Source organism: Pelmatolapia mariae, linkage group LG1, assembly GCF_036321145.2.
Source record: "Pelmatolapia mariae isolate MD_Pm_ZW linkage group LG1, Pm_UMD_F_2, whole genome shotgun sequence".
In the NCBI taxonomy this organism is placed as follows: Eukaryota; Metazoa; Chordata; class Actinopteri; order Cichliformes; family Cichlidae; genus Pelmatolapia; species Pelmatolapia mariae.
In genome coordinates, this window is record NC_086227.1 from 39,594,441 (window position 1) to 39,611,352 (window position 16,912).

Consider the following 16,912-nt stretch of genomic DNA (forward strand, 5'->3'; position numbering starts at 1 on the left):
GCCCAAGGACACAACGACCGAGACTGTCCGAGCCGGGGCTCGAACCGGCAACCTTCCGATTACAAGGCGAACTCCCAACTCTTGAGCCACGATCGCCTGGGTTTTTCTCTGTATGTATTATTGTAGGGTCTACCTTACAGTATAAATCACCTTGAGGCGACTGTTGTTGTGATTTGGCGCTGTGTAAATAAAACTGAATTGAATTAAACTGGCATCATCGGAGAAGCTGATGATTCTAACCCATCCTCTCAGATCACACCCTGGAAGTCCAGTCCCACCACCTAAACTTATGCAAACAACTTCTCTCTTAAGCCGAGGTGGCCTTCGTGTGCTGGATCGTTGCTGAGAGGATCCACAGTTTCCAACCCTGAAGCTAACGAGTCGCTCCTGACATTCCCGCCTGCATACAACCCACTTCCCAGAACTGAAAATCAAGGTGAAGGATTAGGATCAGGCGTGCTCTGCAGCCGAGCTAGAAGCCGGTCAGAGGTGCAGCAGAAGATTATCCTGAACAGGTTTTTGATGTTTATGGATCGGTTCTGGGAGCAGGTCTGAGAGGCAGCATCGGGGTCTGAGGGGCTTCTGTCAGCACCTGAAACCTTCTGTTCAGAAACCATTTCAGAAACAGTGGTAGACTTCAAATTCCTCCGATAGGAGAGTTTAAGCTGTAAAAACAGAAGATAATGATCCCTGCATTAGTTTTCCTGCATGACCCGTGTGTTTGTGTGTGCGTGTGTGTGCACGCTGTGCGGTTGGCGTGTTAGCCCGTGTATGCATGTGCATGCCCTCTTCAAAAAGACCACAGTGACTATAGCAACACAGCTGCTCACAATAGGCCCGAGTGACGGCATGCAGCACAGAGTTCAGCTCCATGATGACAAACCACTTTAAACAGCCCATAATTTGCCCCTGACAACAGCGGCAGCCCTGCAGACTCACTGAGACTGATTGCACCTCTCTTTAGCATAAATTGGATATAAACGGGGCCGCGGCCCGAATTCAGGATTGTAACAGGAAACCACAAAAGAGCCAGCCCCACTGGAAGATGGCCTGGCCTTAAGAACAAATAGGCTCAGAGTGACTTTCAGTTTAAAGCCGCACGAGTCAGCTTCGCATTATATTCCCCGAAAAGGACAACAGATGTTTAAGCAGAGGTTATCCCTTTAATGTCGCGTTTACATCAAACGCTGAAATAAACACGGCTGTGCACCGCGTTACGGACTTCATCACTTTTCCACAGGAGGTCAAATCAGTCACTCATTGGTAATAATGGGAACGCCAGGACCTGGGCTCTGGCCTCGCCTGCTGCGGTTATGAAGTAATGGCTTCCAAACACTGAGGCTGGATGATCGCGACCACGAGCAGACCTTTTCCCATTGTGAAGACGGAGGAAAAAAGTGTGCTGGAAAATTAAACAATGTATTGATATTAAATCTGTCTGCAAAGCACACTTCACCGCTTTTTACTGCTGAAGGATTTTTATTGGAGATGTCTTCTATTCTGGCTCCAGCGAACGAAAATGAAACTTGGTGGTGACTCTGATGATATCTGCTCTGACATTTGCATGAAAGCTGCATAGTGAGATACAGTAAGTTAAAGGCTAAATAAAGCTCAGAGCCTGCTGTTTAGCTGGATGGAGAATTTAGACGAGGATCAGAGAAATGGTGAATGGCCTGTATTTGTATAGCGCTTTACTTGGTCCCTAAGGACCCCAAAGCGCTTTACTCTACATTCAGTCATCCACCCATTCACACACACATTCACACACTGGTGATGGCAGCTACATTGTAGCCACAGCCACCCTGGGGCGCACTGACAGAGGCGAGGCTGCCGGACACTGGCGCCACCGGGCCCTCTGACCACCACCAGTAGGCAACGGGTGAAGCGTCTTGCTCAAAGACACAACGACCGAGACTGTCCAAGCCGGCGCTCGAACCGGCAACCTTCTGATTACAAGACGAACTGCTAACTCTTGAGCCACGATCGCCCCAATCGTTAAGATATGTTAAGACCGAGGGCCTCGGCAGACCCCTCTCACTGAGGTTTAAAGAAGCGCCTGGACTGGGACGTGGGTTCATTTTATAATCCTCGATGTCAAAGCAAAGCAGTTCACTGAAATACAAGCAACAAAGTCCATATGCCGTCAAATTAATAGTTTTGCACTTCTGAGACTTCATAGTCTTCTTTCTGCTGCTCCACAACAGGAGAGCATCCCCACCCACCACATGTCCTTAACTACATCCGTGACCCGGCACAGTCCCTGCACATCAGGGGTGTCCAACTCCAGGCCTCGAGGCCCGGTGTCCTGCAGGTTTTAGATGTGTCCTTGATCCAACACAGCTGATTTAAACGGCTAAATTACCTCCTCAACATGTCTAGAAATTCTCCAGAGGCCTGGCAATGAACTAATCATGTGATTCATGTGTGCTGACCCTGCGTGAGATCTACAGCGTTTCCAGTTATAACGTTTCCACTGTTGGCCAACGGCACAGTGGCGGTCACTGTTACCCCGGGCTTCGACCAATCCTAGGCAGAAATCTGATCCGGCACAGATTTTATGCCGACTTCCCCTGCCATGGACTCCCATATATCCGGGCACCGGAGTACACTGCAAGGTTTTCGAGTTCCAGTTCGAGTTCTGGTCCAAAAATTCACATTTTCAGCATTTATTAACAATTTTTACCAAATTCTCAGCGGCTCGTTGCACCTCACACCTGATACTAAACAAGGTGAACCCACAGAGCCGTCTCTGCCTCTGCTCTGTGTTGTAAATCCTTCTGTCCAATCACAGTCCTGAGTTTCACAGAAGCGAGCGGGTTGGCCGTCGGGACCTCGAGTTGAACAAAAAGACGCGCGGGTGCGACAGGGGATCGTTGTCCTCCCTCTGAGTGCATCAGTACCTGTTGAGACGCAAGTCTCCACTTTGAGAGAAGCGCTGTGTGCGAATTACACAAGTGGCAGCGCAGCAGCAACTCCGTTAATTATTTAAAGCTGCCTCCTCAGTCAGGGTCCAACAATAATTAATGTTAAGGGTTTTTACAGGTAAGCCTTTAATGAGTGTGCTATCAGACGCTTTTCATTTCACTCGCAGGAGTCGACCACTCCAGGTCGTTTCCCTCTACTTTACAGATGAAGTATTTTCCTGCAGTCCTGGATGAACATGAATCCTTAGCTGCCATCAGTCACCAGGGCTGCGATGTGCCGATAATTCACAGTAAAACGTAACTTCTTCTATTTTTATTTGGCATAAAGTAACGTGTCGTAGTCTGAGAATAAGACGGAGACGCCTCAGTCGTTTATTTTCCGTGTTTCAGAACTTTTCATGTCAAAGACTTCACTGATTTTGGGTCGGAGGTGACGCACAGCGCCAGGACCTGAGTGTTGGTGACAAACAACATGTTTATGAGGCGCCGTCAGCCGTGAGCCGCCACACAGATGTCAGCAGAGAGGATGCACGCCTGCTGCAGGCGGTGGGCAAAGAGGTAAGAAGCTCCCGCAGCTCATTAGCCGGGACTTTAGACAGGTTTTTTCCTTCCAGCCTCACAATATCAGATGGCCTTTCCTTCCTTCCTTCTCTCTCTCTTTCACATACCTCCTATTCCTCATCCTCCATGCCTCCTCTGACAGCTTGTCTATATCTCCTTTCCTCTGCTTGCCACTGGAAGTGCACTGCTACAGTTTGCAATTAGGATCAGAACTGTGACAGGAAGCTGAGAGCTGAGGCTGAATCTCTCTACTCTGCATCAGAAACGCTGCAGATCAAGAAGATGAAAACAGAGGCGCAGGCATGGAGCATATACTGTATGCTATATGCTCACATATACATCGCCACAAGACCCAGAAAACCCCAAAATAAACTCAGCTGATGGAGCTCAGACTGATGGAGACCCCAGGGTTTGTTTTGTTTCATTAAACCCTCTGAGGATGAGGTGGAAGAACAAAGCTGCGAGTGGCTGCTGGTGATCTTCTGGGTCGACACACTGATCAGAATCAACTATTTTAAACATTAACATCAGCCCACAATTTCCACATTAATGCAACGCAGCTAACAACAAACAAACAGCGTCTGAGATCTAATCAGCCAATCACGTGGCAGGATCGATCAAAGCTGAAATCACAAACCATGATGAAGAAAAGTGATTTAAATTGAATATAGCAGTTGAAAACTAGAACGTGTTAAACATAATACTAGAAGGTGGTGCAGTGGTCAGCACTGTTGCCTCACAGCAAGACGGTCCGGGGTTCTAATCCAACATCTGGCCACAGCCTTTGAATCGATACTCCCCAAAGCTGGGAGTGTGTGTCTGTGTGCAGCTGGGGAAGGCTCCCGTGACCCTGGACTGGGTAAGTGGAAGAAATAAAAATCAAAATTAAAAACCAACATCAAACCTGTTTGATGAGCCGCCTCAGCGGTGCGCTCGAAGCTAACGTTCAGGCCCAAAATGCAAAATCATCCTAAACTCAACTGGAAACCTCCTGCAGACAAAACTACTCTATGGCAAAACGACTCCGGAGCAACCAAACGTCATCGTATCATCACGTCCTGCGGGGCAGTTTAACAACCGAGCGAGCCCGCTCATTTCTGACCTTCCAAATGACCCGACTCGTGAAAATAAGACCCAAGCTAATAAACAGGAATGAATGTGCAGAGCCTCTTCGTGTCACACTGGTTAGCTGCTACGATTATTAGTCGAGGAACACTGTAATGGAGTTCACAACATCGCATTAGAGCTTTTTACGGCTTTGCCACAACTGAGCGAATGCAGATCAGTCAGCAGTGCACAATGAGGCAGAGCGAAGACAACGAGTTCACTCTGACCCATTAATAGCTTACACACATGCTCCACAGGCCAGGCCATTAAACCAACACTGGGACCAACACTGTAATGACTCCTCGACATCAATCCAAGCCTCCTGTAAGCATCTGCTTCCAATGAGCCGTGGCAGCGATCCACTCCGCGCTGTAACTTGTCATCCTAGCCTTTCAAGCTCGAACACAGCTTCGCTATTCATCTCCCTGCAGGAAGTCGAAGACCTTGTCTCCCATCTTCATAAAGGGCTTGAAGACAGATTCGGTGACACCGGGCTTAGATTAATGGGCCAGACATCGAGGAAGGGAGCTGTGTGATGTTAAAGCGTGCTCGCGTCCTAAGAAGAGACAGGCGGGCCAGGATAGGCCAGGCCGGCCCCATCCATCACTGACTGTTGGGGGGTTTGTGGTTTACCGTCAGTTCACCTCCGAGAAGGACGCACGGATCAGAGAGGGCTAACAGCTGTGTCCTACCACCAAACCTCCTGGAGTAAGAGAGAAACTGGAGGTAAAGGTGCTCCAGCGCCACAGAGGGCACCGCAGGAAGCAGGCACAGGACAAAGCGCTCTGACGTTAGCTTCTGCCTCCAGCACAGAAACCTTTCACTCCTCTCTTTCTGATAATATACGTGGAGCTAAAATAGAGCAGTTTCCAGATGATGGATTTTTTACAAGGAAACACATTTCCTCGTGTCATCACGAGCATCTGTTTTCACAGGAAGTGTTTTCATCTCTGACTGTGTGCTACAGGAAGAGCACGGATTTCACAATAAACAGCAAAAAGACTTCAGCAAAAATCATCAGCTGTGTTTCTAGAGACGCATTTATGATCCTCAAAATACAGACAGCGGGCCTTCGTCCAGACACGAAACATCCACGAGGCGTGACGGCAGCACCACCTACTGGCTACACACACACACACTCGTTTTCATATCATAGTGAGGACATGTCATGGACATAATGCTTTCCCTGGCCCCTAACCCCAACCATAACCCAGAAACTGTAACCCTGACACTAAAACCACATTTTGAGTCACAAAGATGCCTCCAAACTCCAAAGTGCCCGTCCCCACGAGTTTGGTAAACTTCCAATTTTTGGTCCCCACAAAGATATGAAAACACACACACACACACACACATATACTCATGTGAAGTAAAAGTAATGATTAAGATAACAAATAGAAAACATTAATAAATAATAATTACTGACATAGGAGCTTGGAACCTCTTTAAGTTCCTTGAATTCAAGGAATTCCTTGAGTTTTTCTTTCCAAGCTCTTTGGATTATTGGCAATAATATTTAAGTTATAAATCACAGACATGTCAGAGGGTGAGATGGCTTTGTGACAATCCTCATATATCAGCATCGTTTCCTTAATGTTGCCGTCAGAAACAAAAGACATTTTATGAATATCTGACCTTTCACGCCTTTAATTTGAGGTCAGAGGTCGGAGGTCGGAGTACTGTGATACTCAGAATACGTGGTGCCAACACAAACGACTGCCCGGTGACTGCATCAAATTTTTTTCCACAGACTGCACGGAAATGGCAGCTTGACCCGACTCACCTGCAAACTCATAGACTGAGCCCGTGTTACTGAGAGTTTATCACTGTGCAGCGGAGACACACATCCCTCAGGCTTACATCAGGACGCATTTCTGCTGTGGCGACGCCTTGGAAATAAAACAGGAGCCGCTTGATGCACCAAATATGTCTTAAAGACAGCGACTAACCGAGCGAGCAGGCAGCGACTGAGCGAGCGGGCTCACACCTGCTCTGCAACGTTGAAGCAACCGTTTCAAAGGCAATGAGACTGCAAACGGTCACAATAATGAGACTGCAGCATTCGAGGTCAGCACCAAGTAAAGTGGATAAAGCTAAAGGCGACAGGCTGAAATTCTTCTGATGATGAGGATACATAAAGCTTTTTGGTGAGAGCTTTCAGTAACACACCCCTGCATGAACACACACAGACACACAGCTACCTCTGTCTGTGCTGAGGAAGGGCCTTGGCGTCCACGGCAAACATCTTGGACACGAAGACGATGACCGGAGCGTTTTCCTCACTCGAACACTGCAGGAATGCTGGAAAACACCAGGAATGAAGGAAAAGAGTCAAACACACACCGACACCTGAAAAGGTCTTTAAAGTGTCGCAAAACAGTGAGCTGCTTCAACAGCAACACGACGCTGAAATCCAAACAGACGACACGCCCCACGTTACAGGGCCTTCGTCGCCCTGATGATTACTGCGAGACGTTAAAGCCACTGATCCACCACACAGTCACTGCAAACAGCTGTTATCAGTGGGTTCAACAGTAACTCTTTATAATCACTGATTTTAAGGCATTTAATGGTGATTATTAAGCAGTTGTACAGAGTTATTGATCACAGACTGCATGACGAGGCTCTGCTGAATGTCAGATTAGTCTGAAGTGTCTAAAGCCGACCGTAACGCAGCCTTAAATAAAGTCAGGTAAATTAAATCAGCTGATGCAGGATCTGCGCTGTTTCCCATATCTGTGCATGTCTGAAGGCTGAGCTTCCTGTTTGATACCAACATGAGGCTGAATAAAACAGGACAAGGTGACAGCAAAAAGAGGCAAAAATATAAAAGAAAGTAAAAAAGACGTCAGAAAAACAAATCTATAAAAATGTGTTTGAGCACGAGGTTAGTAAGAAGACAGCGACTCCTCAGGGCGGGGCGAGTAAAACAGCTGATATGGTGTCAGCAGTCCTGATTCGCTCAGAGCTACACGAGCCAGAGGAGGAGACACGCTGCATCCATGCATCTGCACAGATGATTGGGACATGCAGAAGCATGCTCATGAAAGAGCTCCTGTCATTGGTTAGAAATCCCAAACAAATACTGTGTGTGTGTGTGTGTGTGTGTGTACCTGCTTTCAGGTGTTGCGTCTGTTCAGGCAGCGAGTCAAAGCGGCGTGCTCCCACGCTCATCAGCTTCTCCACCCTCTCGGCCGCCATCTCTAACGGACTGGGGAGCTTCTCACACACCATGGCTGCAGCGTGCGTTAAAGATCACCGAGGACAGACGGGACAAAGATGTCGTGCTGACGTCCTGCCGAGGGACGCGCTCACCTCACAGGACAAAGGATACAAAGGACGGCCTGGGAAACGGGTAACCACTGGCTGCAGATGGCAGACAGGAGGACTTTGGGGTCGGAGTGACGCGAATCTCTGGCCATCACCTTTACCCCGAGTGATGTCACCACCTTCTCCACCTTCTCCTTGTCTCTGGGGATTTAAATAAAGAAAAAGTTCTTCCATTACGGCCGCAGGGTCGGGAACGCGTTCCCACCTGTTCTGTGAACATCACAGCTTCTGTGTGGAAACGTCCTGACAGGTGGAATAAGAGCTGAGAACAGTCTGTGGAACATCGCTGCCTCCTCATGTTTCTTAGAAGGTTATTCATAAAAACTCATTTTACATATGCAAACAACATTTTACTGAAATGATAAAAGTTAACCAACCTCCTGATGACGACTGCATCATATAAGCTCCAAATGTTATCCAGCACGAACTGCACGAACAGCGGCTTCTTTCCTTTGGCCTGCAGGGACGTCGCACATGGAGGAGAAAATCTGATCAATGCAAGAAATCGGTTTTCCTACGAGAAACAAACCAAAACGTGCCAGAGGAGCAAAGACCTCCTGGAACCAGAACCATTCAGAACGTTTGCTCGTTTGCTGGATTTGCCAAATCAGACTTTTTCATTGTGAGAGTTTATTCTTGGGCTCTGTGTGTCTTTACTTCCTGATTTATTTTGAAGGCTTTCTGTTTTTGCTCTTTCACCTCCCTGACGTGCGTTTGTGAGGTCATCGCGTCACCTCCTCGTGTTCTTCTTGTCCTTTCCTCCTCCCCCTGTTTCAGCTTCCCTCTTGTTTTATTATTGGATGCTGGCCATCATGCTTCCTACCCACTACGTGATTTCTGCACTGATGTCTGGGGCAGCTCTGAAACCTTCCCTATGAAATGGATCATTAATACAGGAGCACCTCAGCCCGTGAGTCTGAGTGTGGACCGTCTGAGGTGCGGGAATCTAAAAGGCCAACATGGCGTGCTGCACACATCAGCAAACGGGTTCCTGAAGCCTGGAGGCTGGCTCAGGACCACGACCTGATTTATTGTCCGTTTTACTCTCTGTGAGCATCATTTCAAAAATGAGCATCTTGTTTTATTCAACAAGACTTAAAACTAGCAAATGAGACCATAAACTGTAAAGTGTTTACTGCAATCAGAGAGCAGGAGGCTCATAGACTTCTATACGATCAGAGGAGTTGCCCCCTGCTGGACACTAGAAAGAATGCAGGTTTGAGAGACCTGTAAAGCAGTACCACGTCCACTTTGACTGCATTCACCAAAAACGCTGCATGACTCCACCTTTGAACTAAATACATTCACTGACTTCATGTCGTTATTCAGGTAACATGTTTGTGCTCTTTTCATTCTATAATTGTCAAATTAACAAAGTAACGGTAGCTAACATCAGAGAAGCTCACTGATGCAACACTTCTCATCTACTTCTGCTGAAATCCAGCTTTTTACCAGGAACATCAAATCAGCAGGTGAGCACGCTAAAGCCTGTATGAGCAACAAACACAACATTAAAACATGATGTGATATATCCATGAAAAGAAGGGAAAAAACACCCAAGAGACGACTCGTGTTCTCCCACCTGAGAACAAACAGCAAATAACCAAATGCTGAAAGTGTAAAGGAGAGGACAGAGGACGTTTTTCTGCAGACACACAACGACTGCATCCAGCTACGACTCAGAAGGTCAGCCCACACAGCTCATTCCCATCCTGTGAGTGTGCTGCTAAAAAGCCTCTCCGTGTCATTCACGGGCCGGCGTGCCTGTGAATGATGAGCGAGCATGAATAAGAGGTCAGCCCCTCCATCGCTGCTCTGCTTTGCAGGCACTGACGCCTCCTCCGCTCGCCCCTGACGGCTGCAGCGCTGGCCAGACAGAAACACACCAAAACATTCATCATTCAGGGCCCGAGGGGTGGGGGTGGGGGGGGTGGCAGCAGCTGAGCGTCTGCTGGGAAACGTGGCCGGTACCAGTCCAATCCAATAAACACGCCGGGTCAGTCGGGACTTCAGCCTCTCGCCGTGCAGGAGCAGAAGAGCTACAGCTGGTTATTAACACACACTGTATATTAAAGATGGACAAATCCAAAACGCTATCACCGACTGCTTTGTGATTTGTGTGCAGCAGCATTGTCTACATTTTTCCAGCCTCGGAGGTGTTCACACGGTTCTTACACGTCACAAGCATTAAGCTTCCATTAACAGGGCTCAACAAAACTCTGGGTTTAGATTTGTCTCCACGTCAGGTTTGTGAGGCTGGTGCGAAGGCGTCAGTTTGATGGCTAAATGAAGATCCAGAGACACGGAGCAGCAGGCACACAGGCCGTCCTCTGAACAAGCACGTCAGAGCTGCGCTCGTCTATCTGAGCTGTAAAAGGGTTTATGATACTCGCTGCAGTTTCTGATCTCGTCTCTGACGACACTGATTTCACCGGCGCAGCAGACAGAACATGAACGCAGCACTGGTCCAGCCTCACTCTGACACATCTGCACTGAGCTGTCCAGCTGTTTGTCCTTTTTAAACACATTTTACATCTGCTCTGATCTTTTAATGTTTCACTGAAAACTTTCTTTTTTCCAATTTCACCTCGATTCATAAATTTCTGCCTTTAACGTCGCTGCATCTGTCATGTTTGTCTGATTGGGATTTCCCCTCATGAATATTTTCTTCTGTAAACTCTGTTTTATAAGGTGCAATATAATAAAATAATATAAATACAGTTCTAAGTTATTATTTCTTTGCATGTGCATGTGACTGAAATGTGACCTGATGGTGGCGCTAAGAATAAAAACACCAAAGGTAATTATACCATCTGTGAGTCGTTTTCACTGCAGGCTAGCTGTGGGAATAGGTGGGCGGAGCCTATCACCCTGATGCTGTTCACCTGGGCAGGTTGAGTCTTGGTTATTTAAGCTGCCTCCTCAGTCTGCGCCACCGTCATCATCCTGCTGCATTTTGAACTCAAATCTTTTTAAAGTGCGACTTCGTGACCGTTGGTCTCGACTGCGGCGTGCTCGGCTCGGTGAGTACTCGGACCGCCTCTGTGAGAAAGGCTGCTGGGCGTCGCTCACCCACAGGGTTATCTGGTTGGGTGGAGTTGGGATTAAACTCCTTTTAATGCTGCTGTGTGCTCACTTGGCCTGAATGTGGATTATTTGTCTGAGTTGCTGCACTTTAAACTTCACCGTGGCTCAAAAGTGAGACGCACCAAATAAAACATTGACGCGTTGAAGTGGAAAGGCCGGGTCTAAGCTTGAAGGCCATAAATGTAGTTCTTCCAGCATTCACACTGATCCTGGTGTGTTTGAGTAGAAACTCGTCTGTGTTAAGCTGAGCTTAAACTTGCCTGAAGCTTTTTGTCTCAGGAATAAAAGTCAACTTTGAACAACTGGCTTAATGTTGATGCCTCAATTTAAAATGACAGATGTAAACTACCTCATCGACACAGTGATGCTGCAGCTTTTTTTTTTTTTTTTATTATTATTTTTATATTGGAAACCTTTAAATGACATGACAACTTTAACTGCATGCATCTGTCTGTGCTCCCTTTCAGGTGTGCACGTCTGACAGGTGAACCTGCTGCAGGAGGTGCACAAAAACATGACGACTTTGACAGTTTAAGGAAAAACTGCTTTGAATTTCAGGTTTTTATATGCATTAAACCCCTGGTGCAGTGATGTGGAGAACATCATCAGCTGATGTTAAACTGCTTTATTATGCTCGTCTCATCAATTGTGACTCAAAGACCAGCTGATACTGGCAACTTAAGGACTTTAATAAAATCTGACAGCTTTGACGGTTCTCGCCTTTTATTGGCTCGCCAATGATTTCATGACCTGAATGCCGTTTCCTCAGTTGGAGGCAAAGCGTTGCTGCCTGTACTCCTGCAGTGTGCTCGCTTGTCTCTGAGATTTTTCTGTCCATGTGCAGAAACGTGTCCCCTTTAGGGAGGTCTCAAACACTGAGGGGCTCTGTAGAAACTATCATCCAAGGAAGCTCTGACTGCAGACATGATTCTTTAATTTACGCCACACAAACCTCCCAGCTGTGTCACCTGAGCTCCTTTCATGATCCTCTTGGCTTTCATGTTGAGGTAGAAATCTCCCCACAGGGTTTTCAGTAGCACCTCCTTCTTGATGCCCATCCTCTCACTGTAGATGTGAGCAAACTGCCGGATGCTGGAAAACACAGAATCAGCCTTCATGAACATCCAGAAGCTTTTTTTTTTTTTTAAAAAAGAGGTTAACAGTGACACAGATGTGAACTTTAACCCTGGGCTGATCAGCTGAGCTTTTGTGACCGTTTACAGGAACAAGTAAAAAAAATGTATTTTATATTGAAATTCATGCGAAGTCATGAATCGAATTCAATCTGGTCAATGTATTTTACTTTGAAAGGCAAACACTCAGCTGGGTCTGTACTCATGTTACATTTAAGAACGGCGCCATCTGCTGGATGATCTTCCTGAACTGCAAACGTGTACACACAACTCGACTTATTAAACTAAAGTGGTGCTTCTGTTTAGACTGAAACAAAGCTGACGTCAGCCCGCACACACCTGCACTCACCTTTCCTTCTGGTTTTCTTCTAAAGCGTGCACCTTTATTCTGTTTGAGGATTTTAATGAGTCTTCCTGCACACTATATTATATTTTATATGTGTGTGTGTGTGTGTATATACACACACATATGTGCACGCGCACATCTGCATTAAAGGCTCATTTCTTTGTAAAAATGTTTTATGATGGAATGTCTTTCTGCACAGAATAATCTATAACATGGTTTTCATGAACCGCAAACATGCTTGTACACTCTGATGCGTCTCCAGTTGCAGCACCGAGGCCTGTACTCAAACCAAACTGTGGGCCCTAAAAGTGACTCCGGTCAGTTAATTTACACAAGCATGAATATCATGGCCTCACGAGCAGGCTGAGCCACGGCACGAGAGCCTTTCAGTTCATGTTCTGAGGCTCTGAGTCCTGCAGCCTGTGTGCTCTGCCTCATCCTGCAGCATGCAAACAAAGCTTTGCTCCCTCCGTGAGCAAACGCCGCCTCACCTGAAGCCCCAGCCGTCGATGGCGCTGGCAAACACCACGTTTCCCTGGTCGGGAGAAAAGTAGAGGTGAGAGTCGTCGACCTCTTCGAGCCCGGCGCTCCAGTCGTAAACCTGGTCTACGTTCGACTTCTCGCCCTCTTTCTCCTCCTCCTTCCCCGCTCGCTCCTCCAGAACTTTAGATGTGAACAAAGTTCCCGTCACGGCGTTCACCTGCAAGGACAAATCACAGCGGTGCACGAAGCCTACGATTCAGCAGGTGTTGGTTAGAGACGGTAAAACGTGGTTGTGACAGGAGAGCCGGGTCCTCACCTGTTCCAGGATCTTCTTCAGGTGAGTGTAAGCTTCCTGAGACGTTAGCTTCAGCTCCACAACGAGCCGATCAATCTTATTAATGACCAGAACCGGCCGGATGTTCTCCAGCCACGCCTGACGCAGCACAACCTGGGTCTAACACACACACACACACACACACACACACACACACACACACACACACACCGTGTTTGAATCCATTGGTCATGATTTCATGGGTGCTCCGTTTATTATAAATCAAATGTGACGTGTTATTAGATTAGAGCAGAACGTAGAGCTCGTGGTAAAACACCTTAGTTAGAAATCAAGACTGCGTCATAAACACAGACCCTGATACAGAAACTGTGTATTGAAGTACCAGCAGAGGGCGGGCAGCCTGCTGCATTAGATAACGACAGTTTGGTTTTATTCACATTTCTTGCTGATCTCCTCAGAGAAGCTCACTTCTGTCTGATGACAGCGATACTGAGATGAACTGCTGAGGAGTCCCTGTCAGTATGTGCTGCTGTTAGCATCTGTTAGCATCTGTCAGCCAGCGGAAAAGTGGATCTAACACAGCTGGTCTCTTATGCGATGTCTGAAGGCAGGATGATCAGGAGATGATTGAGGTGGAGGAGAAGGACAAAATGGAAATACACGTGCAAAAATAGTCGGATATAGTTCGAAAGCTGTCTGTGATGTTTAAATTTAAAGTAACTTATAAGCCGTATGATGACTGTCTCCAGCCACATGCGTAAAACATGATTGGGCAGAACGTTGAAGTCCATCTGTCTCCTGTACTCAACATGGCGGCTTCACCAAAACTATCTCCCGCTCCGATCATGGTTCTGCTGATGAAAATGCATCAGCTTGTTGGAAGATGTAATTACACACTAACGTGTATTTATGGGTACTATACTCTATTACATTATGATGATGACCTGAGTGGCTCTGTGAGCATCTCAGGAGGCAGAGGTTCCCCTCAGCCAATCACAAATCTCCAGTCAAGAATCTAAAACTCGCTCTGGTGGCGGAGACTCCCAGACTCCCTAAAGGGAGTGTCCCAAGAGGGTCACGGATAAGAAATCCCTAAGAGGACGTCTTAGGGAAAATCTGGGCCTCTCCACCAATTGCTCTTAGAACTAAAGAAGCTTCTCAGATGAGAGGTGAAACATCTTCAAGAAACTTGAAGTCCAGACGCTTTTCTTTCCGAGCTCAAACTTCCGAAAACTGAATCCACAGTAAATGACATTTCTCGTCCTTAAAGCGCATCTCTGGAACAGCAAGGTAGCAGATTTACCTGCGGACACACTCCCTCCACAGCATCGACGACTACAACAGCTCCGTCGCACAGCCGGACAGCGGTGGAAACTTCTGAGGAGAAGTCGACGTGGCCCGGAGAGTCGATCAGATTCAGCAAGTACTCCTGATCTCCTGAGACGAGGCACACAAACACAGAACGGCAGTTAGCATCAAACAACACATCAGCGTCCAGCACAGGTGAAGGACGATCACACGGGGGGGCGGGGATTCGGACGAGGTTTTTGATGAATTGCTTGATTTTAAAGCTTTTACTGTGATGGCGGTTCACGCCAGGATGCGTCCAACATTTAAGTGAAAAAACTGACATTTTGTGCGTGTTAATAATGCAGGTACTGAATATCAGTTTTTACAGTTAAATTCTGGAGCCTATCACAGCTGTTATAGGGCGAGAGGCGAGGCACAGCCCGAGCAGGTCGCCACCCTATCACAGAGGACAACACGGAGACGCAGACAACCACTCACATTCACACCTGTGGGCAGTTTAGAATCACCAGTTAACCCAACGCCACTAACTGCATGTGTTTGGTCTGTGGGAGAGAACCCACGCACACACGGGGAGAACATGCACTGAATGCAGAATGTGAGCGCCCCCTGCATACAGATACATGAGCCAGTCGGACGAACAGCACAGGATAGTCCCGAGGTGAAGTGAACACCGCCGACCAAAGGAGCGTTACCGTGTGAGTAGTGCAGGGAGATGGCGCTGGACTTCATGGTGATTCCTCGGATCTGTTCATCCTCCCGGCTGTCCAGATACCTCAGCTGTGAAGATACAGCAAAGAAGAAAGAGTGAGAAACCTGCGCCGACCTGCCAAAGAAAGTCTGCAGCCAACAGTCACTAACCTTCCCCGCCAGTCGACTCGATATGATGCCATTACTCGCCACTAAGCAGTCCGCCAGAGTAGTTTTACCTGAAAACAGGCAGAAACTTAAAGACATCCTCGCAGAAACCCTCAGGAACAGAATCAGTGTTTAACACTTTTAAATAAACGACTACAGAACATCTGTAAAATGTGAGTGTTAATAAAGCTTCAAAGTCTTGAGTAGTATAGCTGTAATTAGATATATGAGAACACAGTGATGCTGCCGATGTCAGTCACTTTATACATCACGCCAAATTCTGCATCCCACAGTGTGTGTGTGTGTGTGTGTGTGTGTGTGTAGCTGTCACTCAGCAGCTGGCTGTAAGTAAATAAAGTGTGCCGAATATTAACTTGGGCACTAACGATTAAAGAGCTCCCCTTCTTCATACTCTACCTGCTCGGCAGTCCCGCCGAACAGCAATTCAGTTAAATCTTCGATCGAGTTTGGCTCGTTGTGCTTGTTTATCCCCCCACAGTGACTCACGTGAGAACTGAGATAAATAACTTTGACCCACCGTGATCAACGTGAGCCAGGATGCACAGGTTCCTGATGTTGGCTGGGTTTCTCTGCAGGGAGATGATCTTCTCCAGGCTGGTGTGTCCCATCGTGAACACCGACAACAAGCCCACCTTCACCTGCTAATAATGTTAGCCACAGCGCCAAAGCACGGACGGACCAACGGTCACCGGTTGGACCTGTCAGATAAGTCCCTGAAACACGGAGTGACGAGAATGAGAGCCGGCAGCGGAGGAGCCGCTAACTCTGCGGCTAACCACCACAAACTCCTCAGAAGAGGAGGAGGAAGGAGAAGAGGAAGAGCACACTTCCGCTCTAAAGGAGCGACGCGACGTCCCGGGAGTCTAAATCAAGCCAAACACACAAACCGAGCCGGGAAAAGATCGCATCTTACAAACATGTGGGGGACACCCGACTCACGTTGTTTTCCCGGAAGTTGATGCTGCACTTTAACCACGCCCATTGGCATACGTCCTAGCTGCGTTCAGGAGCATTTGGGAAAAACGAGCTTCGTCCTGGAGCAGCTGAGTTCACGCGCCGCCTCTCAAACCAAGTCAGCATTTAAACGGATGTAAACGTCACGGAGGAGGATTATGGAGGGCCAGGAGTGACAAAATGAATTGATTGAATACGCCATTAGATAATTAATAAATGTTTCTGTCAGTGCGCCCCAGGGCAGCTGTGGCTACAATGTAGCTTGCCATCACCAGTGTGTGAATGTGTGTGTGAATGTGTGAATGACTGAATGTAGTGTAAAGCGCTTTGGGGTCCTTAGGGACTAAGTAAAGCGCTATACAAATGCAGGCCATTTACCATTTACCATCAGTTAGAATTGGAATTAATTAATTAATTAAATCTTTCAATAATTAATTAAAAGCCTATTCATTTCATTTAAAACATTTAATAAATTATTTATTTCTAACTTTTATTGACTCATTTA

The 16,912-nt window shown here is 47.2% G+C and overlaps 1 protein-coding gene across 1 annotated transcript in view; it reads right to left on the reverse strand.

Moving 5' to 3' along the window:
- Positions 1-16,408, reverse strand: part of efl1 (elongation factor like GTPase 1) — a 74,690-nt gene extending 58,282 nt beyond the window's left edge. Inside the window, exons 1-11 of the mRNA XM_063480975.1 lie at positions 15,971-16,408; positions 15,436-15,503; positions 15,270-15,354; positions 14,570-14,703; positions 13,288-13,425; positions 12,980-13,188; positions 11,978-12,101; positions 8,300-8,379; positions 7,927-8,063; positions 7,706-7,828; positions 6,794-6,893 (exon numbers count right to left, since the gene is read on the reverse strand). Of these exons, the coding sequence (XP_063337045.1) occupies positions 6,794-6,893; positions 7,706-7,828; positions 7,927-8,063; positions 8,300-8,379; positions 11,978-12,101; positions 12,980-13,188; positions 13,288-13,425; positions 14,570-14,703; positions 15,270-15,354; positions 15,436-15,503; positions 15,971-16,061 (1,289 nt within the window). The 5' untranslated portion in view covers positions 16,062-16,408. The remainder of the gene's footprint in view (positions 1-6,793; positions 6,894-7,705; positions 7,829-7,926; positions 8,064-8,299; positions 8,380-11,977; positions 12,102-12,979; positions 13,189-13,287; positions 13,426-14,569; positions 14,704-15,269; positions 15,355-15,435; positions 15,504-15,970) is intronic.
- Between the last annotated feature and the right edge of the window lie 504 nt (positions 16,409-16,912).